At 39.6% G+C, this 27,980-nt stretch overlaps 1 protein-coding gene across 1 annotated transcript in view; it reads right to left on the minus strand.

The window, feature by feature from the left end:
* Positions 1-27,588, minus strand: part of SPTLC2 (serine palmitoyltransferase long chain base subunit 2) — a 59,400-nt gene extending 31,812 nt beyond the window's left edge. The window contains exons 1-9 of the mRNA XM_042866159.1: positions 27,463-27,588; positions 15,985-16,179; positions 8,960-9,114; positions 7,791-7,939; positions 7,355-7,479; positions 6,668-6,761; positions 4,034-4,139; positions 3,011-3,230; positions 1,103-1,229 (exon numbers count right to left, since the gene is read on the minus strand). Of these exons, the coding sequence (XP_042722093.1) occupies positions 1,103-1,229; positions 3,011-3,230; positions 4,034-4,139; positions 6,668-6,761; positions 7,355-7,479; positions 7,791-7,939; positions 8,960-9,114; positions 15,985-16,179; positions 27,463-27,588 (1,297 nt within the window). The remainder of the gene's footprint in view (positions 1-1,102; positions 1,230-3,010; positions 3,231-4,033; positions 4,140-6,667; positions 6,762-7,354; positions 7,480-7,790; positions 7,940-8,959; positions 9,115-15,984; positions 16,180-27,462) is intronic.
* Between the last annotated feature and the right edge of the window lie 392 nt (positions 27,589-27,980).

Below are 27,980 nucleotides of genomic sequence, written 5' to 3' on the forward strand. Positions count from 1 at the left end.
GGAAACCCAAATCAATCGACACTTGAGCACATCGTTAGTTAAAAAGAGCTCAATCATTTTTAAGATGCAAAATGCAGCACTTTGGCACAACTTTTTAGGTAGTCTGAAATTAGTTTATTATCCATTCTGAGGGCATTAACAGGGACAACTTCGGTTCTAAAGTTATTTAACCAGTATACTTTTCCACTGTAAGAGTTACCAGCTGAGTTAACTGACCAGGTTATCCAAGTTCAAAAGCAAATACCACTCATCAGTGCACACCACCACCTTGTGGCCAGATGCCTGAAACTACTGTAAATGAGAATTCAAATGCTTAAATATATTAAGAGCATCTGAATTGAAAGCCACTGAGAGATCCTCTGTGAGCTATGCTGCCATGCTGTGTGAGCTGCTCACAATGTTTTAAGAAAAAATGAAGATGGAAAAGTATTCTATGTGCAAAGTGCTGTACAATTTCAGTTTCAAGCCTGCCCTTCTGATGTGTAAGTTATTTATTTCATGCCTGAAAAAAACAACCTCTACTTATGAAGCAAACAAGTTGCATAAATTTGGCTTTAGGACTTTACATGAATCAAGAATTCTACAGATCTTCCCTTTCTTATCTAGCATGAAAAAAAAAAATTGAATCAAGAGAGCTGAACACACCTCTGTCAGTGTATTAAATCCTCTGATCTTGAATTCTGCCTCTAGCTCCTTAAGTAAAAAGGGATTTTAAAAATATGCCCTCATTTACTTTAACCAAGGTGAAAACATCAAGCTACGCTACAGATGAAAAACTGAAACCACTGTCCCCTCCAGTAACCAAGCAAGACTGTAAAACATACAACAAAGTACTCTAAAAAGTTGGGAAAATAACAATGGACAGAAGAACAAAAGAGGGGAAAGCTAGAAAAGCTACATACAGACCAACAACAAAAAAATCAATACAAAACAGTACTTTCCTGCATAAGCCTAGGATGACTTACCTTTAGCCGAAAACACTTTACACGTTTATTATGCTGATATGCCAAGTAGGATAGTAAGCCTACAGGCAATCATGAATGTATTTGCTGAATGAATTTTCTCTGCCCTCTTCCAGGTGCTTAATGTTGCAAAGACTCACCAAAAGTTGTACCATCTTCACCCATAATGCACTTCATGGAGGTGATGATTTGCTCCACAACAGGAGGTGATAGTGATGTTGCATACACAGCACTGTGAGAGTGAGTCCTGAGGTAATCAATCAGCTCCTAGAAAAACACAAGAGGCCATCAGACACAGCTTTTTCAGCACTCCAGAGGAATGCTTTAGCAACAGAGTAAGGCCATTACAACAAACCTCTTCCAGCATGTCCTGGAAAACAACAGATAGCTCAGGGACTTATTTTACAGTATAAGTAATGAACAGTTGAGATGTGAGCAGCAGAGATGTGACTACCTATAATTATATCCCCAGGGCAAGAATATCCATTGATGAAAGATAAGTGACTATGACAGATCTGCTTAGCAATAACAACAGCATTAGATTGCAACGAGGTGTCTTGCACTACTAAATTGTGTGCAAACCCTTATTTCAAGAGCATTTATTATAATCATAGGAGTATAAAACAAGTGAAACAGTGGGGAGCAGTATCCATAGGAGCTTATGTATTATGCTCAATATAATTGCTTCCCCATAAAAGAAATCACCAAACAGAGCACAGGCTACAAAACACTACTTTCTCCCATTTACTGTTGCAATATAAATAAAACCTCTTTAAGATTGCAAGAATCTAGGCTACCACTCCTGCACTTCCCAAGTAAGTATACACTCTAGATTGGTTAGGGGGTAAAGACAGGTCATATGGGAACAAAAGACAAACATACCATTGATCCAGGTTGCTTGTTGTTTAGTTGAAACAAAACCCTTCATAATGATGAGACAACTCCAGTAAAATATCCCAAAAACCAGTACAAACGCCAGGACAGATTCCATCATAAAACTGTTAAGATTGCCCCATCCACAGCACAAGCAGGGAATATATTATAAAGAGGCAGAATCATTCAATTTTATATTATTGTCTGCCTGGAGTCAGAGTTAAATTAAAGGAAGTTGTAAAAGGATTTTGAAATAACCCAGGGCAGGAGCATTTAAGGCCTCTTCTGAAGTAATTCCACAAACAAGAGTACCTAAAAAGCAACCATGAAGGACTCCTGGCTGCTTCACCATACACCAAGGGAGTTAATTCTGCTACCTTGGAAAAAGAATAAGATGGTGCTTTGTTCTGGTTAACATGTCAGACTCATTTTATGCCAGTTGCAGTAAAATCTCAGAAAAGAACTTCTGCAAGTCCCATCCCCATTCGGATGGAGTGAAGTACATCACTATTTGCATCTAAACAACTAATCATCCTGACAGGAAAACAGTAGAGTTTTCCTCTGAATTAAAGGTTTACTATAAGTCTCATCTGTACTATACATGCAAGGATATATGAAGGGACACATGTAACTGTCTACATCATCCCTGCCAAAAGGAGCAGTTTGACAAAGGCCAGTATGTTCTAGTAGTACCTTTCAATACAAAAGAATCAGTGCCCATACACACGAGGAAGTCTTTTCAAAAGTAAACTTTTGATGTCCAGAAGAAATCATCCCCACTATGCTAAGCTAAGAAATGGATTTTTTCCAAATGAGCTGAAAAACCTCAAGCTTTTGGCATTCTTCCTTCTTCATTAGAAGTAATATTGAGAAATTCCTGCTTCCTGGCTCCTAACCGTTCCTAAGATACTACACTCTTAACCAGACTTTCTGCAAAACTAAGCTCACCACTGACGACATGCAAACTACAGAATTATGAGGTAGTTTATTAGATTAGGCTCAATGGCACTGAACAGACTTTCACTGTACTAGACAGTAAGTAAAATTATGAAACAAATGGACAATAAGGGCAATTTAAGAAACAAATCAACATGGAAATGCTTAATAAAGAGCTACAACACCAGTCTCAAACATTTTTTTTTTTTTTTCATTTTTTTTCATTTTCAGCTTTTTACCTTCTTGCCCCCGATGTATCCTCCAGCAGCTCCAAAGCTTTTGGTAAATGTTCCCATCATAACATCCACATCTTCAGGATTGAGTCCAAAATACTCCACTACACCCCGACCAGTAGGACCCAGTGCACCTATACTATGAGCCTCATCAAGGTACAGATAGGATTTATACTTCTTCTTAAGGGCAATCACTTCAGGCAAACGGACTATGGATCCCTCCATACTGTTGAGAAACAGAAATTAATTGTGAGTTGACTTAATGGTTGGGGTTCTCTTTGCAGAGCCAGACATCACTAAAATTTCTATTCTTTACTCTTATTAATTGTGACCACATAGAACTTTCTATATGCATTTTTCTTCTGCAGAGTTGAAAAACAAGTCCTCTTTGGACCTACTGCTCAGGTAACTATATACTACCTGTTTAACCTCTTTGGGATGCTGACATACTGAAAAATCAGTAGCAGTAGCAATAAGAGGCAAAGGAACATCATCGCTGATAGTTTAATAAATTAAATTATCCCTTTTACACTTCCACTCTAACATCAGTATTTTGATCTGACATCCTACTTGCTTACTGTTTTTAGGGCTAAGGATAGTCTTGAACTGTTTTGTGCTGAAAGTCACATTGATGATTTTAATGCCAATTAGCAAAAACTACATACTCCTACACACAAAAAACCTTCACATTGCATAATTCCATTCACATCAGCATCATCCACTGAGCACAGTAAGAATGGAATAGACAAGCAATTTAAGACCTCAGCTCTGATATGAATATCAATTTAGATTAACTTCTAAAACCTGATCTAGACGTGGTGAGCACTGTGATAATACCAGGTGCACCTACCATACTAGCAACAAAAAGTTTAGGATGTTAAGCATACATACTTCAATTAAACCTCAGATAAGAGATTCATGAAATAACTGTGAAGTGATAATATTCAGTTTGATTTGACAAATGAACCCAAACACTAAGCAGCTAGATCATATGCAGAGGGTCTTAGGAATATGAAGTATAGTTTGTACCTGTATATTCCTTCCACCAAGATAAGAATTTTTTTCCAGGGCCTCCGTGTACGAGGTTGCCCATGCACAATAGCATCTTTCAGCAGCTTCTCCAGGCTTCGCATATCTGCACCAGAAATTACTGTTAAATGGTACTGAAACAGCTACTGGCTTGAGCTCTAACATGACAACAGATAGCATCGCTCCAAAAACACACAAATGGATTACGTATGGAAGAGAGACCATATATAAATCAGTAAGCATAGGCTTCATCTAGCTGCAGGCCTATAGATGAGATCAGGGGGACTGGGTGATTACACAAACTCTGATGAAGAATTTGACCATCCTAAATTAAAAGTACAAGCAGTAGCACAAGTTGCAAAGAAGGACTAGGAGGGCAGAGGAAGAATGAATACGGGGTGGAGGAAGGCATACCATTGCTAGGAAAAGAGAAAGGAATGTAAGGGGCAACAGTGTCTTTAGGTATAGAAATAAGGAGCAAGCTCAAAGATAATCAGCCAAAGTAGAAGACTGACCAAAGTGAAGAACAAGGATTTTCTGTTTAAAAGACAAAGAGACAAAAGGTGTGGAACGGGAAACTACAAAAACAAACAGGGAGGAAAAAGGGAGAACGAGTGCAGGAAATAATGACAATGCTAAGCATACCAGAAGCTAGATGGATGATGATGTTAGTAGACATGTAATCTGAAACCTTATTAGGTTTGACTAAAAACACTTGACATAATCCAAGTACACCTAACAGTGTAACATAAACAAATGCATACATGTGAAATCAGTCCTGAAGATAAAAAATCGTGAGGAAGAAACAGAGATAGCAGCAATCCAACCATAAAAACTAAGATGTTGAGCAAGAAACAAGCAAATAAAAGAGCACAAAGAACCTCATAAATCATGAAAAGACGACCAGTAGACTAAAACCATTTTAGCAGCAAGTGGAGTTTATGAAGTAGAACTAGACTAGAAATTAGAGAATAAAACAGGTCAACTTAACTGTTAGAAATAGTGATCAGAAAAAAGACAAAGATCAAATAAACAGTGGAATAATCCCTTTCTCCGTTATCTCCCCCATGGAAAAAAGGATGAATTTAGAGCAGTTATGGAAAATACTAGAGTAAATGCCTTCTGCTCTAATCTTTCAAGGAAGAGAAGGATTACAAAGTAAGTCTAACCTTAATAAAAAGAACAAACTACACAGTGAAGTAGGGAAAAAATGAAAATTTCTAAAAATAATGAGTGAAGCCATTCGTGTCTTGGAAAAAATGAGATTAATTAAAGCAGCATAGACCATAACAAGATAGTACTAAGAATACATGCAGTTTATTGCTTGCATTTTACCTTCTGATTCTAATCTGCTACTCCATTCTCTTTCATGGATCCCCAACATGTAGGAAGTTTCTAGAGTAACCCATAGGCTCACCATTGCTAGTTTGTACCCTATAATCCCACATCTGTTCTTCCTTATAATGCCAGAGCTTCTAAGTCCTTCTCACATAATAACCAGGACTATATTTCTGTGAGCACTCCCTAAAATTCTGGAACATGGGACAATATTCAGAAATATGCCTATATAAACACAGAAGATGAGTGCAAAGTTTTTGTGATCTTGCCCAGCAACCAAAACGCACTGCATTCAAGACTGATGAAGAATGGTGACCAAAAAAAAAATAATGAAGTGTTACCAGTACTCTCTGTACTTCTTTAAGGAAAAGCACTCAAACAACAGAGAAAGCAAGAAAGACTAAATAAACACAATAAACAATAAACAAAGAAACACAGTAAAGGATTTACCACCCAGTAGGACAAGGAAAGAAAAAGAACTAGAGCCACCCAAACTCTGCTGTCACCACCAGAGATTTCAAAGGAAGAAGAGTCAACGTGATCTCAGAGAATGATAACATAAAAAGTGCATTACGAGTTATGAGTAACTGAAGAATGAAGGTAGTGACTTCATGAATCAGGAAGATGGTATGTCCTTCACTGCGACTAAGAAGAGTCTTTTTTAATTTGAAAAATAAAACGCCTCCCTTGGAGGAAGCTGAAACCAGCAAAATGACAATTCTAAGTATCTGCTTTCAAAATACACACAAGTAGCAGTTAATCAATGCTTCATGTCCTGAAATCCCTTTTGTGCTACACTGTATGAGCACACAGTGGTCAAGTTTGGCCATGACATCTCTATTGTTAAAGTTCTCTAGATGTAGGACCATGCTAGCATCTCATCCTAAAGTTAAAAACTTTCCTATTGCCTCAAATCATAACCTAGACCTCTACAAGACTACGTTACTACGTGACACGGACTATTAGATGAGCTTGACAGTGCTGAGCTAACCAGGTAACAAGAAGCTACGTTACAACACTACTGCCTGTAAACCTGCCAGAGAGCAATGTGTTGTTCTTCACATGCAGAGATGCAAGTCAGCCCATCTTAATGATCTAAGCCCTACTATTTTAGACTGAATATATAAAACAATTTCCAACTCAAAATGACTGAATAGTAGCAGCAGTCAGCAGCAGACCTTTCAGGTAACCAGCAACTGATTTCTTACATGAAATGGGATTTCCAAGTATTAGAAAAGAGTTTCCATCTGATCTGAAGACGCAGCAGAAAGGCAACGTCCACCATTTGATACTTACTGTTGTGCTTAAAGATTCGAATAGCTGCTCCTGACAGTCTTGCCCCAAGTACTAGAGATGCATGGTTCAGTTCATCACTCAAAATTAGACAGCCCTGAATTAGAAGGGGAAGGGAAAAGATATTGAAAAAGTTAATTTTCACAGCACGCAACACCTTTAAACTCTCAATTGCTCAGAGCTAATTTAAGAACACAAAAAAACCCAAACAGCCAAAGGAAAAAAATCCAACATAAATGCAGCTGGCTCAGGCAAGACTGGCTAAGAAATGATTTGCAGCCTTAATGTGGTAAATAAAGACACACAACTGCTGCTAGCTTAAATAATTACTTGTTTCACCACCCACTGAAGTCCTGCAGAATGACAGTTAATTCTTGGTGTCTCAAGAGCATCAAAATATCTTTAAGTCAATGAACCACCGTTTACTATACTAACAAGTAGCCTGAGGAAGCAAGCCATAACATGCTAAGCTGTTCTTTCAAGATTTGGAGTGCTACTGGTCCATAGGATGCTGCTGCCCAAAGATTTTTACAAAGCTAGTAATGTTTTCTGTGACTTAGTTTCCACAGAGAATATTTGCAGGTGCTGTCACGGAAGTAAAAAAAAAAATAAAAAATAGACAAGTAGATTTTAGAAAACTGAACCCACAGTCTTTGTTAGATGTGCTCTTACCAGTAACTTGAGCCATACCTTGCCTACTAAGGCTGGAATGTTCATAGAGTTGGTTGCAAATCCCATGCCATATGCCATTGCAGATTCCACACCTAGAAATCTGGCAACCAGCTTTTCCAGCTCCTCATGTTTGTCCAAGTTTCCTGCACATTAAACAGAAGAAATTCAGGGTTAAAAGCTTTCACTATTGCTGTATTCTACAGTAAACATCTTCATCAACCAGTACAGTCTTTACTCAAAACCCCAGACAGTAACACTGCAAACATTAACAAATCAACAGCTGTGCTGTATAAACTAAACCCAGAAGGCCAATTTATCTTCACTAAAACAATGATTTCTTTATTGCTTAGTCTAAAGTTCCAGAGTTGAAATAAGTAATGTTTAGAAGATTTGAGATCAAATTAAATACTTTGAAACAAACATTGAAGGAACGTCCTATCTTCCTCCAACTTACCCATCTCTTGCCTACTGCTGCACACCCCAGCTCCATACTGGGACAGAACTTTAGCTGCTGCCTGCTGGCAAGTCCCATTGTTCTGTGCAAATCCAAGGTAGTTATAAGAACCCATATTAATAACACCTTTTATCACTCTCCCTGTGTACCTGTGTTAAAAAAAATTAAAAATTAGGACACACAACATTGCAAAACTCAGCCAGAAGACTATTCTTTGAGTTTCATAGAGTATGTACTGAAACATTAGTAAAAAGTCTATAAAATCAACAATTAAATTTTTTCAGCACTGATCCTCATTATCAAACTCCAGCAACAAAAAATACATTCTCCTTCTCTCATAGTTGCAAACTAAAAATGGAAGTTCCCGCAACAGTCTATATAAAAAGGCAGTTATGCTATTATATCAAATACTACTTCAGGATTTTCAAACAGTTTGTTTTCAAAATTGTTCCTCCTCCATCTCAGAAACACACAATTTGCTGTCCAATTAGAAAATAAGATATCTAGATCAGTTAACTTGGCAGCCCCTCAAGCAGGATATCCTCTAACCATGGAAAGGAAACACATCTGGCACTGTTGTGCTGATGCTACGTGACAAGGAGATTAAAAAAGAAGTTTAGTGGAAAAAGAAGTTTTAATTATTTTCCCCTTGAAAGCCAAGAAAATATGACTAGTTTCACCAAATACTATGCTGCAAACCTCTTCATGTCAAGCCTTGTGCTATGTCATTTCCAATTTAAAAATAAAAACAAAAAAACAGAAGACAACAAAATACATCTGCCCTTGAATTTTTGGTTGTGTTTCACAAATTTACAAGTGTCTGGACTGGTTCTAAGTGAGCACGAGAAGTCAGGCAATCCAAAGGACCTACTCCAGGTTCTGTGCACCACACACAAAAGCGTATGTCTTACCATTGGAATATAGATTTCATAGACTATATATGAAATCTTAATGCATGCAGAATCATGTTCTGTAAGTATAATAACACAGTAAGTGTTATTACCAAAGATCATATAGTCATCTTGGTGGCCAGACGTGGTTCAAAACAGCCAGTGTAAATCTCAAAATAAACATAATTCATCACTTCTTTAACCGCAAAGCCTTCAATGTGCTTTCAGAGACCCTACTTAGAAGTAGCTGGTGGAAGCCTTTCCTTCAATCTGACTCACGTGAATGTCCAGTTATAGTCATGGGAAACTCTCTCCATCACGTCCACTTTGGCCCCTGGCACACTGCAAATTGGACGGTTCCAGGTGTCTCGAATGCGCATGTAGAGGTTTCTGGTATAGAAATTTTCAAAGTCCTGATACAATGGGACAAAGTCCTGAAACACATCGAAAATGAAAGGAAACAATGCAATACAGCAAACTGGTAATAAAAGGAACAAGGTGTTTTCTGAATCAATGAATGTAATTTGTAAAATAAAGTAAAATAAATCAAGAAAATGCAGGAAAAAGTTGAGAACTCTTCATTCTTAAGTCCTGAAAAAAATCCCAACCGAACTTTGTTAAACACAGTATTGTTACTTCTCAGAGCACGTGCCAGTGCAACATCACCTGGAAATGAGAAAGCACTGAGAAGGTTGAGGCACTCTATTATATTTTCTGTATGTTAGAAAAGCATATAATAAAGCAGCATTACTATTATTACAGAGCTATTGTTAGAACTTATCACATTTTTTTTATTCAGAAGCCAAACAATTAAACTTCATTACGGCACCTCTGTTCTCCACAGCTTATCATGACTGAAGTCCCACAGGATTTTTCTGTGCACAAGAGTTTCCTGAATTCCAGCTTCCCTTCCAACTTTTGTCAGGAAAACAGTTTGACATTCTTGTGTGTCACCCAAAGTGTGAGAGCAAGGACATCTGAGCACTCAAGAACGTGTTTTTCTGGCCTACTTAAAATGCTTGAAAGTCATGAGATTCCATCACTACTATTAAATGTAAAGGAAGTTTGACATTCAGTGATCATAACAATACAGAATTCATTTGCTAATGTCACAAAAACAAGCCTTTGTAAAACACTACAAAAGGAAAATGTAGACTTATGACAAAGGTAAAGAGCCAGCATCACATTTCTTCCTGTTTTTCACAACATAACTGAAAATATGGAGAGAGGCATTTTTTTATTAGGTGGCAGGATAAGATAGAAGATCTGTCTGACCGACTACTAGTGCCTGGTATTTCTAACACGGAAGCAGAACTGGGAGCATTTATACCAGTTTCTTTAATAACAATTCACACAAATAAGTACTGAGAAGCTTCTACTTGCAGTGCTCAACTGAAGGAAGAGTACATTTTCCTTTAGCTTCCCCATTTTACGGTTTCATAACAAGTTTCATAACTTTTAGATTGGAGTAAACAAACCATCTAGATTCACCTTTTACATCCTCCTGCCTGAAGATGCACAGGAAAGACAGCTTCTAGGTAAATGTTGCTGCATCTACTTTCCCTTCTGAATTTCTTGCACATAATGACACGCCAAGAAGGCACAAAGATACTCTTTTTCATCATTTCAATTATGGAAAAACGAGATTTAGCCAGTGATCTCCCCTTCACAGAATAAAGAAAAAGATAAAGATCAACTTTTACACCATCCAGTACTGATACGACAAGGGGAAATGGTTTTAAGCTAGAAGAGGGAAGATTTAGATTGATGTTAGGGGAAAATTATTTACTCAGAAGATGACAAGGCACCAGCACAGGCAGCCCAGAGAAGCTGTGGATGCCTCATCCTTGGAGGAGTTCAAGGCCAGGTTGGATGGGGCTCTGTCTAGTTGGGGATGACCCTCCCCATGGCAGGAGTGTCAGAACTGGATGACCTTTAAGGTCCCTTCCAACCCAAGTCATTCTATGTCCTTCCTCAGCAAAGGAAGACAATGGGAATGAGATTTCAAAGAGTTACGATGCACTGAATTATTTCTTCCTTGTTCCTTTACTCAAGTATAGTTTGGCATTCACTTTTGCCATGTCTTCTCTGAAGGCCTTCCATCAAATTGGATTAACAAGGTGGAAAGTAAACAAATAATGTTATAATCCTCTGGAAAATCATTAGTTTTATGAAGAAGTAACACAACTTTAACCTTCCTCACCTTCAGTATCTCACTGTCCCAAAAAGATGGCAGGTTTCAGGCTTGAAGCACTTACAAATTTGACCCTTTTGCAGTGGAAAAAAACATCAACACATTCAAAAGCTTAATTCATATATGAAAAGTTACACAGCTACTTCACTCTAACAGAGTGGTGATAAGCATGACAGTACTTGGAGCAACACACTAAGATCCCAATTCATGACTTAAGATTCCGAATAGTTAACTGGTAAGTATTTGAAACCTCTATTACAGCATCTTTCATAGGGGTGGATGAAGTGGAGGTTAAAAAAAAAAAAAAAAAATTTAAGAGATTTGAACTTTAGTTATAACCTCAGATATTTTTAACCACTTCCAGCTTTTCTCAACCACTTTGCATAAGAATGTGACTTTGCAGTAGTTATTGAAGCACATTAAATATGTGACCCAGGAAGTCAACTGAAATTTTAGCCAAGGTTCTTGGCTAGGAATGGAGGCTGCAAATTAGTCATTGTTCTAACTCAAGCAGGTATGCCTGGGCTGATACAGTCCAATCTTACCTCATGTTTCTAATCAGATAAATCGTGTTTCATTTTGAAACAAGGTGACAAAGCAGGAAGACTAACAAGCTCAACTGGTGAGAGAAAGATAGGCACCCACAACAGGTCGATATCACCAAGATATAATGCAAGTACAATCTTACAAGACAAGCAGCATAACCTTTAAATTCTGAAGACATTATTGTGAAGTTCTTTAAACCTTATGGATTATCGTGAGATAAAAAAAAAAAAGTGTGCTTCAAAAGTTAACAGAAATTCAAGGAACAAATTATGAGTAAAAGAACTCATGTCCAATACAGGACACTAACTTTACTTTTTAGGAGTGCTAAGGAAGCATTAAAAACCTAGAACATTAATAGTGAAAGAACCCCAGATGCATAAACTTAAGGACTAGAGATCTTCCATAAGCCTGAAAAGTATAGCAATTTCAGTAAGGAATTGAAGCAAGGGAAGAATAAAGCTCTCCCTTGGGGTGCAGTGCCTTAGCACAGGCAACTCGTAAATCCAAGATTTCATCATATTGTTAATTAGTAATATAAGTGAAGGTCAGAATGAGAGCTTTGTAACCATTAGCTTGGAGCACAGTAACATGCAAACACAGCAATTATGTTGCTTTTAGAGCCAAGTTTTTACAGCATTGCATCTAAGCTAACAGATGGTGCCACCAGCACCAACAAGGCTTACCTGCAATTCATCTAATGCATCCCTCCCCTAATAAAACAAAACTAACTCTGAATGGAAATCAGGCAGGCAAATGCAACAAACAGGCTTCTAAAAGGAAAAAATATATATATATGAAAAAGGCTGCTTCCATCTCACTGCTACGTGAGACAAGAAAAAGTCCAGCAGCAACTGTGGGCAATTTTTTATATTCTCGCAGGCCTACAATGAGCTTTGCAGATGCTACGACAATACTGAGCAGAAGTCTGCAGTTCACCACCCCAAATGTACTTGTCCCCACAAATCCAACTGTAGAATGTTTGAAAGCTTCAGATACCAGAAATACTGTTGGCACAGGGAAGCTGTCAAGCACAGAGAGGTACATTAAAGAGTTAGCACTCCCATTCAGACAGTTTGCTTCCATGTATAAAATAGACAATGTAATTAGTAGGTAAATCAGATCAGGAGAAGTATAAAAGCAGTTTTCCTTTTACCTATGAAATGCTACAAGCATGGCTACTGAAGAAGTTACACCTGAGCATCAGGTTAAACTGAGTACACATACAGTGATTCCAGGGTAACTGGCAGTTTTTATCTTTCCACTCACCCATGCCTAAAACAGACCAGTGCTTCTGACAGGATATGCTACACGTACCAGTCTCCAGGAAAAGCCCAGATGGATATATTTGAACTGATGCCAAAACACAATGACTACACCCTCCTGGTAATCCACACTAGCAAAGCCTTTACCTTTTTGTGTAGTGCTGGCAAATACTAGTTTTTTCTAGAATCATTCATTGCTTTGTGCTGCTCTCTAATAAGTTGCAAGATATTTACCCACTGTCAGAGGCAGTCCCAACATACATGCATTAGAAATCCTACTCTTCCAGTTATCTTTGTCCAGTTCCATTTTCTAGTTCTGGTGCACACAGTATGATGTAACAGTTTCAGCAAGAACTTAGCTACTGAAATCAAGTGCTCTCCAAAACAAAAAAAATCACAAGGCTTTTTTCTCCCCCTTTTTTTTTTTTTTTTTTTTTTTTTTTTTCCCCTAAAACCACATTCCAGACTGAAGCTTACTCAGTGCTGTTAACTTCAATCGTTTTCAGAAACACACCACGAGGAAATATCCATATACTTCAATTCCATGACTTCAGGACGCATCATTCGGGGACGTTTCCTTGCAGAGTGTAATTTAGTTCTGCTCACACAGAACATCTTCATACTGCTCATCTACACAGTTACTTCCAATGCCTTTGCTTTGAGCTCTTCACCTACAAAGTGTTTTATAAACTATTTCAGAAAACTAAAGCCAATTGTTTTGCTTGATTGCTAAGAAAATTATAATCAATTTGAGATTCATGTAATAAAAATAGTACTTCACATAAAGAGGTCACTGGACCTAAATCTGCTAGAAACTACACCAGGGCTTCTCTGATATATTAATTTTAAAAAACAGGAGTTTTAAGCTTTTCCTGCACGCTGGTATCAGTAGGGATGTCAGCCAGTTGCCTGAGAGATTCAAGTATGTGAAAATGACAAAATGTCTCAAACCAAGATATTGAGCACTCCCCTGTACCACAACAAAACCTGGCTCCCACACTGGGTACACTGCAACACCTTACCATCAATTCATTTGCAGACAAAAAAACTCAAAGCATCAAAATGTGAGGTCAAGTTCTGAATCTAACATGATCACTTTTCTATTTGTCCAGCATCAGAAATAGCTGTTCCAACCTAAGCACTAAAAACATGATTTAGGGAAGTACACTACACTGGCATTTCTTTCACTCCTGAACTTTTTTGAACAGGACCTCTTATTTTCCATCCATATGCAGTATTGACTGGCCTATCCATGACATGATACACAGCAAATTGAGCCTTCAGATAGAAGTGCTTCTCATTAGATCCAGCCACAGAAATCTTATGCACAAAACAAAAACACAACACGTGCAGCTCTTCCCTGAAAGCCAAGGTCAACACACAGGGAGTTTCAATTCATCTGTCTGGGAAACTTACTTGTTTAACAGAAGCCTTTCAGGAGAAGATGCAATGCTAGAATTAATTCAGAAAATAAAAAAAAATTAAGATTAAATTTATTTTTGAACTGGGATAATCAGTTGCTAACAAACTCTCTGCTTGTGTCACCTGTGACAGTCCTTATGGAGAACCCAATATCAATAACCTACCCCCAATCAGAACTGCTGCCTGAGGTCTTCTGTAACAGAAGTGAACGTACAGTTATCACCACTCTCATAGAAAAAGGCTACTGTAAGCAGGCACCTTTCCCACTTGGTATGGGAACAAGTGTTTCACAGAAATACAGTAGCCAATCTTTCAGTTACTTCTTTTTAATCCTCAAGTATCATGAGTACAAATACTTAAACTCCTAACATCTAGCACTGGTATATTTTTGCAGCTGTTTGCTCTTCTTTTCTGCATCAATTTCAAGGATATAAGTAGAAAAATACAATGATGTCATATTCTCAAGTGATATAAACCAAAGTAGCTCAAATTAAACAACACATCGAGTTACAAATGGAGATTTAGCTTGCAATATTCATTCAGATTTTGGATATTGAAAGGGAATAAAAGTTTTGCTTCTAGATTCCAGAAGTTAGTTTTGGAAATAGTATAAATTTAGCTTCCCCACTGTTACCAAACATGAAATATCTATTCCTCATTAAATTCCTGAAAGAATATTTCTGTTTTGGAATTATGTGTCTTACCATGAGTCAGCTTAATTCTACCACAAGCTACTATAAGTATAAGAAGAAGCTACCATGAAATCATTTTAGGCATCAGCACTGCATCTTATCTCATCTACCACAGCATGATACAAACTTTGCCTCATGCTGCCTCTAAAAGAAGTTGTCTTTTGTCTTTCCTCCTTCCACCCTCCTATCCTTAGTAATTTGTTTACATTCTTGAGCTGCTTCCCCCCACCCTTATTTTCTGCTAGCCAGTTCCAACTGCTTGTGTGGCTGCCTAGAGAACCAGAAACCAGCAAGCGAAAAACAAACTGCCTTGAAGTATTGCAAGCTGGATCGGTGACCGAGAAAAACAGAACCCTGGTCAGCAAGAGTAAGCCAATCTACTTTGACTTTCGGAGGAAACCTCACTGGTATTCACACTATGCTAGGACAGCTCACACTGAGAGTTAGCAGAAATAGCTTACAAACTGCCAGTTTAAGTGGCAGCTCCTTAACAGTAACTTGAGTGGGGACTAAAGGCCTCTAAAAATTATTTAAAACAATTTAAGATTATCGGTATTACACTGACTGCTGGAGATGGCAAGACTTTTTAACTGCTAACAGAAACTTTCACTAAAAGGCTTTTAAAATTCTTTAAATGCTATCAGTGAGTCAGTGCCTCAAATTACTCACCAGCTAACCCAATACCGTTTTGAATCTCATGTTAATTCAAAATCATCCAATTTACACTCTGGCTCTTACTGCAAGCTTCTCTTTACAGATACTTGGGCTGGAGGGAATGCTTCCAAATCAAAACACAGACAGCAACCAGAACAGCATCAGAAAGCATACCACTGCTGTGAAACTCCAGCTCGATCCTTCAAGAAGCATTTCTCTTGCTACTTGTGCTGGCATATGAGGTGTTTCTCCCTGAAACACTTGTTTCTGCAGCCGAGGCATCACTCAGCACATTGACATAATTGTTGATGTAGTTTCCAGTAAAACAGACCATATAACTATGCCACCAAAACATAACCCAAATAAACAAAACATTGTTTTGTTTAACCATACCACAGTACTAGCATAACACACAGAGCATTTCAGATACAAGAAGAACAGTAGAAAATTTTGAACAATATTGCTCTGCAAATAAATATTTAAACTAGAGGCCTCAGCCACACAATTTCCACATTGAAATTTCTCAGTCTTTACCTTTTGTTCTTCTCTTTCTATTGCATTTTGACACTTCTCAATCTTCCACTGCCGCATGAAATCTCGCAGATACCCAAAGAGTGTGAGAACACCATAGCCTACATAGGTCAGCACAGCAACCAGCATTGGTGTTTCTTCAAAAGCTTCATTGAAAGGTCTTTTGTATAATCCTCCATTGTGCACGATGTGATCTATCTGAAGTAAAAATTTAAAGAGAGGCAGCTGTAAGATACTCATTCAAGGAACATCAAACAGGCATTTCTGAGTAATCCCTCTGATCTTGTAACTGATTCTGCCCTTCCCTCGCCCAAATCCCTAATCCAGCTAGGTTCAGTCATGACAAACACTGTTAGTCTCCATATACAAGGCTGGTGTGAAAAAGCCTCCTCATCCACCAAGACTTTCAAATAACCGAATTCACAGAGCAGGGATTTTCAAGACCTACTAAAGAGGAAAAAAAAACACCAAAAAACAACCCACAATAAAAATCCAACTAAACAAAACCCACAGAAATCCAGAAACAGAAATGAACAGTTCAATAAGATAAAGAATGTATTCTCGGGATTATGAGATCCAAAAGAACTGGACAATATTCAAACAAGATTCTGCTATGGAAGCCTACACTGCTGTAAGAAAACAAGTATCCTCTGTGTTTCTCCATAGCCTTAAGCCTAAAGATGCTGACATAACCACTGTACTCATCCATGTGGTGGACATGGCATCACAGACAAACAACTCATTGTATACACAGCCTCAACATTGCATATATGTCAGAACACAGAACAGAGCAAAGCTTTCTGCATCAAATCCCCACGGCACATCATCTTGTTACCTAAAAGCTATCTCCCGAAAAAAAGAATTTGACCAGTTGCATAATAGGTGTGCACCTCAATTATGGTTGATGTGTTGTATTGGTGACTGTTACAGAAAATATTTGAAATAACAAGGCAAGTGCTCACCCAAGGCAACACCATAGCTGTAAGAATGTCACAGCTTCAACTACACTACTTATTGGCATACAGTTCTGTAACTTTCTCCAAACCTACTATGGAGGGTGTTGCCTGATGTGCAAGGGAGTGGCTGGACGACAAGAAGGAAACCAAGATAAGCTTCAATAAATTACTACATTAATAATAACAGCACACTGAAAAAAGAGCCGGGTCAATAATGATGTTTGAATTTCTGTAGACTGTTCTCAAATTTCAGTTTACAGGCAAATACAATAAGGAGTCTATTTTATAAAACATTGTAACCAAAGAAACATCAACACTTAGGGAAAAGGATGGTCCTAAATACATCAAAGAATGATAATCATACCCCGCAGAACAGTACAGGTCATTTTTGCATGGCATCCATAGGATCATATGGGAAGGGAAGCCAGAGTTGAAGTAACTTATTTAACAGCTAACAAATCAATTAAAGCACACAAGCTTTCCATGCAATACTTTCTTTGGAAACCAGCATCTCTTCATTCCAGATGCTGTAGCAAGTCTGTATTTCAAGTGTGATACTATTATCTTAAGCTTAATTTTTTAGAAGCTTCATAAGATACAATCAAGCTATAGCTACGCAGTCAATAACTGAGCACGAACTTCACACTACCTTTCCCCCAATACCCATTTCTACCTATTTCCTTTGCCAACACACACCCAGGTGGTTGCAGAGCAATATAGAATTTCACAGTGTAGTGACTGTGGTTGTCAAGACTTGAGAACTCGTACATGCGTGGAAACAAAACAACGATACTGTAGAAATGTATTTTAGCAGCTGCACTTATGCCAGAGATAAATAGCAGAATTGCAGTGCTTTGAGGCAAGGTTTAATACTGAAGTAGTTTTAAAACATGCTGCCTACAGTGGCGGCTTAAGTCAGAAAATTTTGGACAAGTGTAGAAATCCCCCCAGGCTTACTACACTGCAGCTAAGATGAAGGCAACTTAAAAGTTTTATCAAGGCCAAGAGTTTCACAGTATGTTTTCCTCACAAACAGTGCCAACCAAAGCGTCTCCCTTTGTCCCACTCACTCCCACTTTGAGCCATCTGCACCACCCTCTGGCTTGCACAATGAAAGCTAACCTGACTTTCAGCACAGCATCTCTCCAACAACATGGAACTGACGCAGGCTGCAAATACAGTGATTTGCAGAAAGTTATTTATTAGACTCTAACAATCTTCACAGCACTGCTCCACAAACTCATTTAAGAGATCTCAACAAACAAGAATGAACAGCTGCTGGGGAGGGGTAAAAGCAAACGACAATCAGCAGGCTCTGTAAGTCAACCCTGCACAGGAAAAAAAACACAAGTGCCTTCTCTTCCCTAATACTCTCAAGACCTCTTAACTTTATTATTGTAGCTCCAATTCATGAAACCACAAAGTTTTACTGCATCATGCAGCAAAGCTCCCAGGTTACTACAATTTCAAAACTTGATGAATTACAGTTGAATTTGGTGTCCTCAAGCTGACAGCCTGGGCTCCAAATAGCAGCTACTCTGGAGATGTGTAACATCTACATCTATAGCTGTCTGTAAGTAGTTGCTCATTTCTGGATGAGCAGACAGATGGCAGTGACAACTCAAATGGCTTAGCACCTAATAAATGGAGATCACATCAAAGCTTCTAATGCCTTTCTCAGGAAGAGACAAAAGGTTGCAAACTAACAGTTGAGGTTAATCACCAATAGCTACTGATGAATAAATAAATAAATCAGTTCTAATCAGAAACAGTATGTAACACTTTTTCTCTTTTAGAGATGCCCCTGCTTGTGAAAAATGCTAAAATTAAGGTTGCCTTGCATTGTCAAAAATAACATTTCATTAAGAAAGACTCTTTAAGTAATATAAGCATCGATTCAAGACAAATTAATTTCACCTCCTGGTATTATTCTACCACTGTGCTCATACAGAGCAGAAGGACAGCCTGACAAAACAGTGTTTGACATGGGAGTGAAGAAAAAGCAAAAATGCGTCACCGAATTCCTCCAGGCAGAAAAAATGGCACCCACTGACATTCATCAAGACTTGCTGAATGTTTATGGAGACCAAAGAGTGGATGTGAGCACACTGAGGCACTGGGTGATGTGTTTCAGCAGTGGCAACAGCAGGTCATCCTCCGCTGGTACAGATTTTGATGAGTGCAGGCTGTTGTTCACAGCTGGTAAAAATGCAGCAAATAGCTGATGGTAGTGACTATGTTAAAAAAACAAAAAAAAAAAAACCACAACAAAAACACAGCATCTTGTAGCTGAGAATTTGCTCTATAAAGTAGTGTTATAGTGTTCTTTGTAACTGTTGTGATTCCCGTGGAAATAAATAGGAGTCATTAGATTTGGAGTGACCTACATACAATTCCTACAATTATCATGATAATGTCTCTGGTACAGAGGATGGGATTATGGATGTACACACACACTGTAAGCACACCTCAGCTTACATTCTTACCTAAGTGCTGTGCAAAGTTGTGCTTTAAAGAACACTCTGTACTACAGATAGCATCAGTTCTTGCAGTGCCTTAAGCTCAGGGACCACCAGAACCAGACTCCAGCTCCACAGAGAAAAGGTTTTGCTTCTTGTCTCACTTTAGGCAAATTCTTCAATGACAAGTACAAAACAAATTCTCACGTAACATTCTTACATTGGTAGCTCTTAGCACGATTACAGGCCACCTGACATCAGGGACAGAGCAGTGTCTTCTACACAGACACAGTTCTCATTTAAGTCACCCCACTAAACATAAATTCACAACTAGATAGGTAGCTAACTGCATGCTTCACCAGCAGAGACCTCTGCTGTCTTATTAGGTGCACAGATAACTCCATCAGAGTTATCAAAGTAAGGGAAAAATGCAACTGATAAAAGTCATTAACAGTAAACTTGCTTTTACTTGCACCTTCACAACTGCCCTTTTTCTAAGTTTGGACAGGTCTTCACAGAAGGACCTCCATGTGTCACCCTATCATGGATTTACAAAGGGGAAAAAAAGAATCAAGCAAACAGATAAATTGCATTATTAAGTTCCCACTGCAAGCAGCCAAAACAGGACACATCAAGCTAGCATTATTCTTAACCTATCTGTTAATGAAAAGTTTACTTCTCAAGGTCAGTCAGAGAAAGGGCTTTCAGGGCATGTGCTACACCTATGTCAGCAGCCAGTTAGGCTAAGAGCTCCCTCTCATCAAAGTCAGCATGGCAGAAACAGGTGGATACAGAGGAGCATGCAAAAGCCAAACTCCAACTGCAGGGCAGGACGACAGCACATAAACTTCCAAAAGCATTACAGAAGTTTTGCAAGAAGACAAAAGACATGTGTAAGCACAGGAACATGCATAGACAGCAGCGCAGACAGTACAGACAGGATTTAATCAATGAATCTTTTAAAGTTGTTTATCAAAAACATTTGCCATGGTAAATACCCTGCACAAGTGGCATACACTTCAGGCAGAGAAGCACAGCACATGCAATACAGTTAACAGTGAACACCATAAGCACTTATACTGCTATCCTAGGAAAACCACAACACTACGTATTAAAAAAAACTGCTCTGCTTCTTGCTGCAAGGAAAAACAAAAGCCAGATGAGCTCAGTGATTTTATGTAAATGCCTTAAAAGTTGCTGGAAGACAACTTTGCAGAATTCCTATTAAAATGTAGCAGCTTCTGATGACACGTACCACACATACTGCAGATATTCCACTAGGAGTCATACAGCTCCTGGTTTTAGATGTATAATACTACTACTTCCCAATGTTGCTTGCTTTTTTTGGTCAAAGATTCCTGTCAGCTACAGGGAATACGTGGAAAGACAGGGCATGTACCTCAAAAGCAGTCACATTTGTTATATGGAATCAAGAGAATCAGAATGAAAGAAACTACAGCACTAAATGGTGATTTCCCAGAGGCAGCCTCACCTGAGCTATTACTTATTCTGTGTTAACTCCTCCCTGTCACCTCCAGACTTTCTTCTTGTGCTGCTTTGTTCTTAGCCTTCACATCTCAAACTGCTGCAATGGTAAAAACACTGAGATTCACTACCAAAATTAGAAGGCACTGGTTTGAGTCACATTTTAATCTTTCAGGAGAAAAATAAAAATTAAAAAAAAAAAAAAAAAAATCATTGGAGGTACTTTTTTTTTTTTTTTTTTTTTTAAACACAACAAACTTTATCACTCCGGTGTATTGCCATTAAGTATTGCTTCTTGTTGGTGCAGATTATCAAACACTTGAATCTGCAAATATTATTTCCCAACAAATTTGACACTCCTTTGATAACTAGGATGCCTTTGCCGTATCCACGCAAGAAGTATAAATCCCTCACACATGTTCACAGTTTAAATGTATACCTCCTTTTTTAAATGAGTGATACAATCAAAGCTATTTTTGCCTGTGATTAGTACTGACCTACATGTATACAACTGACCATTAGAACTCTGAGAATACACTTTTTCCTGATAGTTTATCTTGTTACCTCAGATCTACTACGTTATTTAATATGTTCAATCAGTCTGATACATACACAGCATTTTGATAAAACATGCCTTACATACATTCAGTTATTAAGTGTGCAATGAAGAATTTCAAAGACAGAACAAGTCAGTGGATCACTAACAGACCAAGCCACAGGCTCTCAGGTTTTTACAAACGCTAAAACCCACCACTTCCTACATATTTCAGCTCCTGCCTCTTCAGCTATAAGCAGTCAGCAAGGCTGCACTTCTCAAGGCAGAGCAGCTCTTTCTCAGGGAATGATGTTTTAATGAAGGCTGGGAGTTTTGCCCCCAGCTTCAGCATGGCTCCCAATTTGTGCTCCTAGAGAAACTGAGGTCAATAGAAAAAAGTCAAAATAAAGCTTTGGTTTTCTGGTCAAGAGTTTGAAAGTATGATGTTTACTTAAGAAAAACAGCTTTTGCTGTACATTTAAGACAGGACAACAACTTGCTTCAAAATGATCCCACTCACGTAGTTGCTTTAACAAAAAGTGATTTTGCATATAGTTATAAAATGTTATTGGAGCATTTAAGGAACAAAGTAGCTTAATTTAAAATGGTAGTTTCAACATCATTTCAATATTTGATTCAAACTGGCCTCAGTAACACACACACAGACTTAAGAGAAGCCAGTCACATTAATTGTGGGTTTGTTCTTATACTGTGGGCTTGTTCTTATACTAGTACGGATAAAGAAATTTTCAGACACGTCTGACACTGATGTTACAGTCACTAATTTAATATGATGGCTTCTAATACTCATTAGCTAGAAAGATGTGCTTAGCTATTCCTTCCACAAAGGCTTACAGACTTTAATAATTACATTTGTTATTAGGAAAGTATCCTCATTGCACAGATAGGGTTTTTCAGAAATAGTTCTGTCAGTTAAAACATCTGAAGGAGATCACAGTCTTTTCTAGGTCAGCCAATTTTCTACTCCGTTCAGTTTTGTGTTACTGATGCAACATATTATGAAAAAGCCGAGCTAGAAACAGAACGCAATAAATTTCTTTGTGCCTGACACAAGCCTCAGAATACATGCTAAAAACCCTAACATCTACAATTTTATCGGGGTTCAAGGATGAAACACTCATGTCTAACCCAGGGCACATTCCTAAAGTCCAGGAGTTTATCTGTGCAATCATGGACTAGTTCCAGTCAGAAGAAACCCCCAGTGGCCATCATGTCCACCCCTAGCTCAGAGGAGGTCTGAGCACAGCAGGGTCTTGAGGGCCACATTCGGCCTAGGCTTGAACACCTCCAAGGACAGACTACAGCCTCTTGGGGAACTCCTTCCAGGATTTTACTGTTTTCATGAAAAAAAAAAAAAAAACCCACAAAAAAAAACCATCCTTAATATCTAGTCAGTGTTTCTCATTCTTCCAAATAACATGTTGCTTCTCATCCTATTGCCACACAGTTTCAAGAGCCTGGAACCATCTTCTCTACAACCTCCAACCAACCAGTTGGACCTTTTCCTCCTCAGGCTAAGAAATGTAGTTCTCAGTCTCTCCTCATACCTCGTATGCTTCAGTTTCCTCAGCCTCTTGTTGCCCTCCAATGGTTTCATAGACCGATGAAGATGCGTGACTATCTTAATGGGAAGCTCAGTACCGGGCACAGTGCTCCATGTGTTCTCACTTCCTCGTGAGTATGTTCATGAGATTTAGTTCTTAAGATCCAAGAGCATTCAATTTCTCTGTCTGTCATGAAGTACTCGCATTTTAAAATTTGCACACAGGCTCAAAAAAACCAACCAATTTCATACTCAAACCTCTTATGTTAATATAAAATTAGCAGACAGAGTTATTCAAAAATCTTTATCTTAACCTTCATCTCAAGTGAAGGTTATTCGTTCACCTCGAACGAAGGTTATTCATATCGCCGCAATCATGAACTCGCTGTAATGAGAAAAACTTCCAGTATTTGTTCTCTTCTTCCGAAGTACAGTCTCCCAAAGAAGTCTCAATCCGATTCCAGCAACAGCATCTATAAAATGAGGATGGAGCCAGCATTCTATTGCACCCTGAAGCGCTTCATGAGACGATTTTGTGCAATGCGATTAATTGTAACCTTAAAGGACCACAGAAGCTGTGTTCAGCATGTACATGCCAAACTTACTAGCAAAAAGCTTATACTGCTGGTGTTAATGCTGTGAGAATTCAGGACTTGTAACAGTTTTAAAGGAATTCAGCTTTCTCAGTCATCCCCCTCTCTTTAATCAAAGTATTTCTTCCCTTCCTGAGGAAGTCATGTGAAACCCTGTTTACTAAAGGATGTCTGTAATACACTATCTGGAGATCACTCTAGCACAGTATTTGAAAACCTAGAATCATCCAGAAATTTAAAAATTCTTTGTACAATTCTTTGTATAAGTGTATTGTACAGTACACTTACGTAACTGACTTGGAAGTACTGTGCACAACAAATTAAAAACTTGAAATCTCAACCCTATATTCCATTTTTTTCTTTTGTTTGTTTAGTTTGAGATTATTTCTTCAGCAACATCTAAAACTGTAAGAGAAGCCATCCTAATGTGAGAAGCTCAATTAAGAAATCCAGAAAAACACATTAGTGAACTTCTGTTCAAAGTAGCAGACAGATTACAATAAGTCAACATGGGCATCTTGTCTTACTAAATAGGTCCCAATCTCCCTGCTCTAAGCAAGAATTTATTTACTTTAACACAATCTTAAAAAAATCCTTAGTTGTTCGTTTCAGAGAAAGACACTGCATTGGAGAAACATATTCCAGCCTAAGATTGCATCACAGAAAGAAAAAGTGATTATTCTTGCACTCTAAATAGCATTCCAAAGTGTCTTGATAAAACTTCACTACTGTTTTTTCTACTGAGCCCACATAGCACCCTCTCCAAGAGACCAGAAGAACAGAAAAAGCAGAATCACACACAACCTGGAGTGCTATTATTTTACTTGACTTGCTTTCTTTCTCTCAGTTATGTTTATTTCCTCTATTCAAGACAATACTCTCTGGGACGTCAGGCCTTCATCTTACCTAGCGTGGTATTACACTAAAGCATAAGAACTCAAATATTAGTTTATTTTAATCACGCGCTCTTAAATGTACACAGCATCAGAAGTTGCTCACTTTTTTCACTAACTTTCCACAGTTTTTAATTACTAGATGGTTCTTCAACCATTTTTACTGTTCCTGTTTTAACAAAAAAAGCTTACAGTGGGATTGTTGCACTCACTGAATTTGAATCTCTAAAGAGATTGATTGTTTGCAGAATCAAAGTACTTTGAACACAGGACTTCCTAGCAAAGCAAAATAACAGCTCTTTCTTTATCTCGGTACTTGAACAGAATGATTTTCTTTACATGCTGAAATCCTAATTTCAAATTATTCCTTTCTGAGCTACTGATAATATTTCATTATCTCCAAGGCAGCCAAAGTCAGCTCCCACAGTTTCAGCAGGCAGGTTTCTTCTCTTAGCAAGAAAAAGGATGAGCAGTTTAGATCCCAGCAGGAGACAAAGTAGCATTTAAAAATGAAGGTGAACATTCCCCCCTCTTCTGTTCATGATGGAATGGCAGTAGAGAACATTCAATTTTAAATATCAGTCTCTCATTGTGGTGAGAGCTGTAAGCACAACTTGAAGTTTGTGCTGTAAAGATAATCCCCTTGAACCTGAACTTTTTCATAGGGGAAAAAAAACTGAATAAAATAAAGCTTACTTGAGCAACTTACAGCACAGACATCTTAGGTACAGTTAATCTTACTATTTTTCTACACTGTTAAAAAGACATAAAGTCTGCCTGTCCTACATAGCCCTACAGGAAGGTGTGGTGATGTATCTGAGTGATACTCTCACAAGCTCCAGGTTTTTCCAGATAAATCATCAGCGTTTGCAACACTTCCTTATACCAAAGGCTTTTCTTCCCCTTCCTCTTTCCATCAACATATTCATTTTCTCTAGACCTTACCTCTCTTCTTGCCTCTTACTTCTCTCAGGCACCAAACAGGCACTCTTGCAAAAGAATCTTTTTCCCTGTCCATCCTTTACTTTTCTGTTCTTTTCTATTACCCAGTTACTACACCTATAAGCTACCTCCTTTTTGGTACTCAATTACTTTGCATTCCACAGACTTTGCCACTTGCATATTCTCAAGTGTTATACATGGTACATACATACATGCAAACGTTTACCTACACAGACAAATATATTTAACGCACGATAAGCATTAACATGTTCTCCTATGGAGAGACAGAGCAATGAAGATTTAAATAAAAAAAAAAAGCCAAACAGCCAAATCTTTGTTGTTTTCGGGACAGTATCTTTGGGGGTCCTGAACTCCTAGAACAGATGATATTTGAAAAACAAACAAACAAAAAATCCTGTAAACTATGAGTAGCCCTGAGCAGTCCCAAGCATCAATTAAGGGACTTTTAACACTTTGACCCTCAATTTGAAAGTCAGGGATCCGGACCATGTAAGATGTTGGAGAAAGGAACACATGGTTTTTAATCATAAACAACTTCTTGATCAACAAGCAGGTGCCAGAAAGATTTAAAGCTTTCTTATAATCACCTTGCATGACTAGACTTCAGCTTTTTGCCAAGATGTTTAATGATCATCAGCACTACAGTAAGAGTTCCTCCCTGTAGAAGCGATCATCTCAAGTGCCTTTGGTTTGCAAGACATATTCAAACACACTATCATACACAAGCCAACAAATGAATATGAATTCTCATAACACACTGAACTTCTTCAGCTTGACATCAGCAGCTTTTCCATTCACATACTCCATCTTTCACGTTTTCCAAACATGCAGCTGTATACAATCCTTGAAGAAAATGTTCCCTCACTCCATTCTTTGCTGTTCTTCTAAAGCAGAACCTCCACTTAAAATGTGTGGAACGGGCTGGGGGAGGGGGTGGAAAAGAAGAACAACAGAACACACACCACCACTACTCGTGCTTAGTACAAAGATTTAAACCTAAGGCTTCATAGTGAGCAATTTTTGGTGCCTGCAAAGCAAGACTGACAGTGCCATAACTTCCTCAACAATAAACCTGGATAAGCTGCCAAGAAAAGGTGTCGTAACCTCCCCCGACTGTTCACTCCCAACAGTGTGCTGCTATCTGCTCCCGAGTGCCAGGGAGAGACCATGAGTGCCCACCCAGGGAAAGAAATGCAGGAAATGACCTGGGTTAAACCTGGGAAGAAAAACAAAAAGCGTGCCTTTAGCCTGCATCAGTTCTCAACCTGGTTCACTCAGTGACAGTATGAACTTTCCCTGAGGAACTGCAAGGGAGAATAGGGAGCAATAGGAAGGACATCAGCAGGGGAAAGCTTCTCTCCAGCAGCAGTATCAGGTGTAGATCTCTGATAAAATAAGTTCCATATTGCTGGGACCGCTTCTGGGAGAACCACTAACTACAAAACACACAAAAGTTGGGTGCTCTGCAGGACAACAACTGGAACTGTGAAAGTGCAAACGCCCAGCAATACATCCATAACACAGCAAGATGAGAAGCACTGCACAAAGCCCTTCACTCTCCCAGATTAGGAAGCTCCTGCTCAGAGGACACACTGCACCTGTAGCAACAGAGCAGCATCAAGGAACTAATTGCTGCTTTCTGCTAAAGCATGGACCTGTTACACGGGAGCGGGATTCTAGCTTAAAGCCACAGAAACCCAGCGGCACGGGACGGCCAGCCCGGATGGCCAGGCATCCCAGACATGGGCAGCGGCCCGGCCACCGTTACCCGCGGGGCCCCCGGGCTCCGGGCCACTACCGGGCTGCGAGACCCGAACTTCCGCGGGGCTCCGCCGCAGCCCCCCAGCTCTCCCCTCGGCCCGCCGGCTGCCTTCGGCCCGCTCAGAGTCCAGCACGGAGGCGCTGCCTCGCCCGCCCCGAACTCCCGAGCCGGGCGCTGCCCTGCCCCCCCTCTCCCTTCCCCTCCCGTCCACCTCCTCCCTCGCATCGCTGCCGGCCGCGCCCGGGAGGCAGGACACTCCCGGCGCGCTGACCTGGGTGTCGGCTGCGGGCAGGCCGCGCACGTAGCCGTTGCGGAGCCCTCCGTGGACCGCGCCGCTGCAGCCGTTGGCACGGGGCTGAGCGCCCGGCGCCGCCGCAGCCCGCTCGGGCCGTTCCATCCCGCCGCTGCCGGACACGATCGCGCCTCTGCCGCTCCGCTGCCCCCACCCGGCCGCGCCGCGCCGCACCGGAAGCGCGAGCCGCTGCTTCCCCCAATGGACGGCGGAGACGTCACGCTCGGGGAAGAGACGAGCGGCGACTGAACGCGGCGTGCTGTGGAGCACGGGGGGAGGAGCGAGGCGTGAGGGCGCGGCCCAATGGGGAGAGCAGCACGCCCATCAGCGAGCGGGGAACGAGGGGAAGGGAGCTGCCGGCCAGTCGCAAAGCAGAAAGTTCGGAGCGAGGCGGAGCCAGATGATGAGAGCTGCCCAATCAGCCCTCAGAGACAGAACCGGGAACGAAGAGAAGGGGATAAGGAAACCAATGGCGGCACGAGACGGAGGGCGGGCGC

Source organism: Lagopus leucura, unplaced genomic scaffold (assembly GCF_019238085.1).
Source record: "Lagopus leucura isolate 7727_CA_CO unplaced genomic scaffold, USGS_WTPT01 Super-Scaffold_1, whole genome shotgun sequence".
Taxonomy (NCBI): domain Eukaryota; kingdom Metazoa; phylum Chordata; class Aves; order Galliformes; family Phasianidae; genus Lagopus; species Lagopus leucura.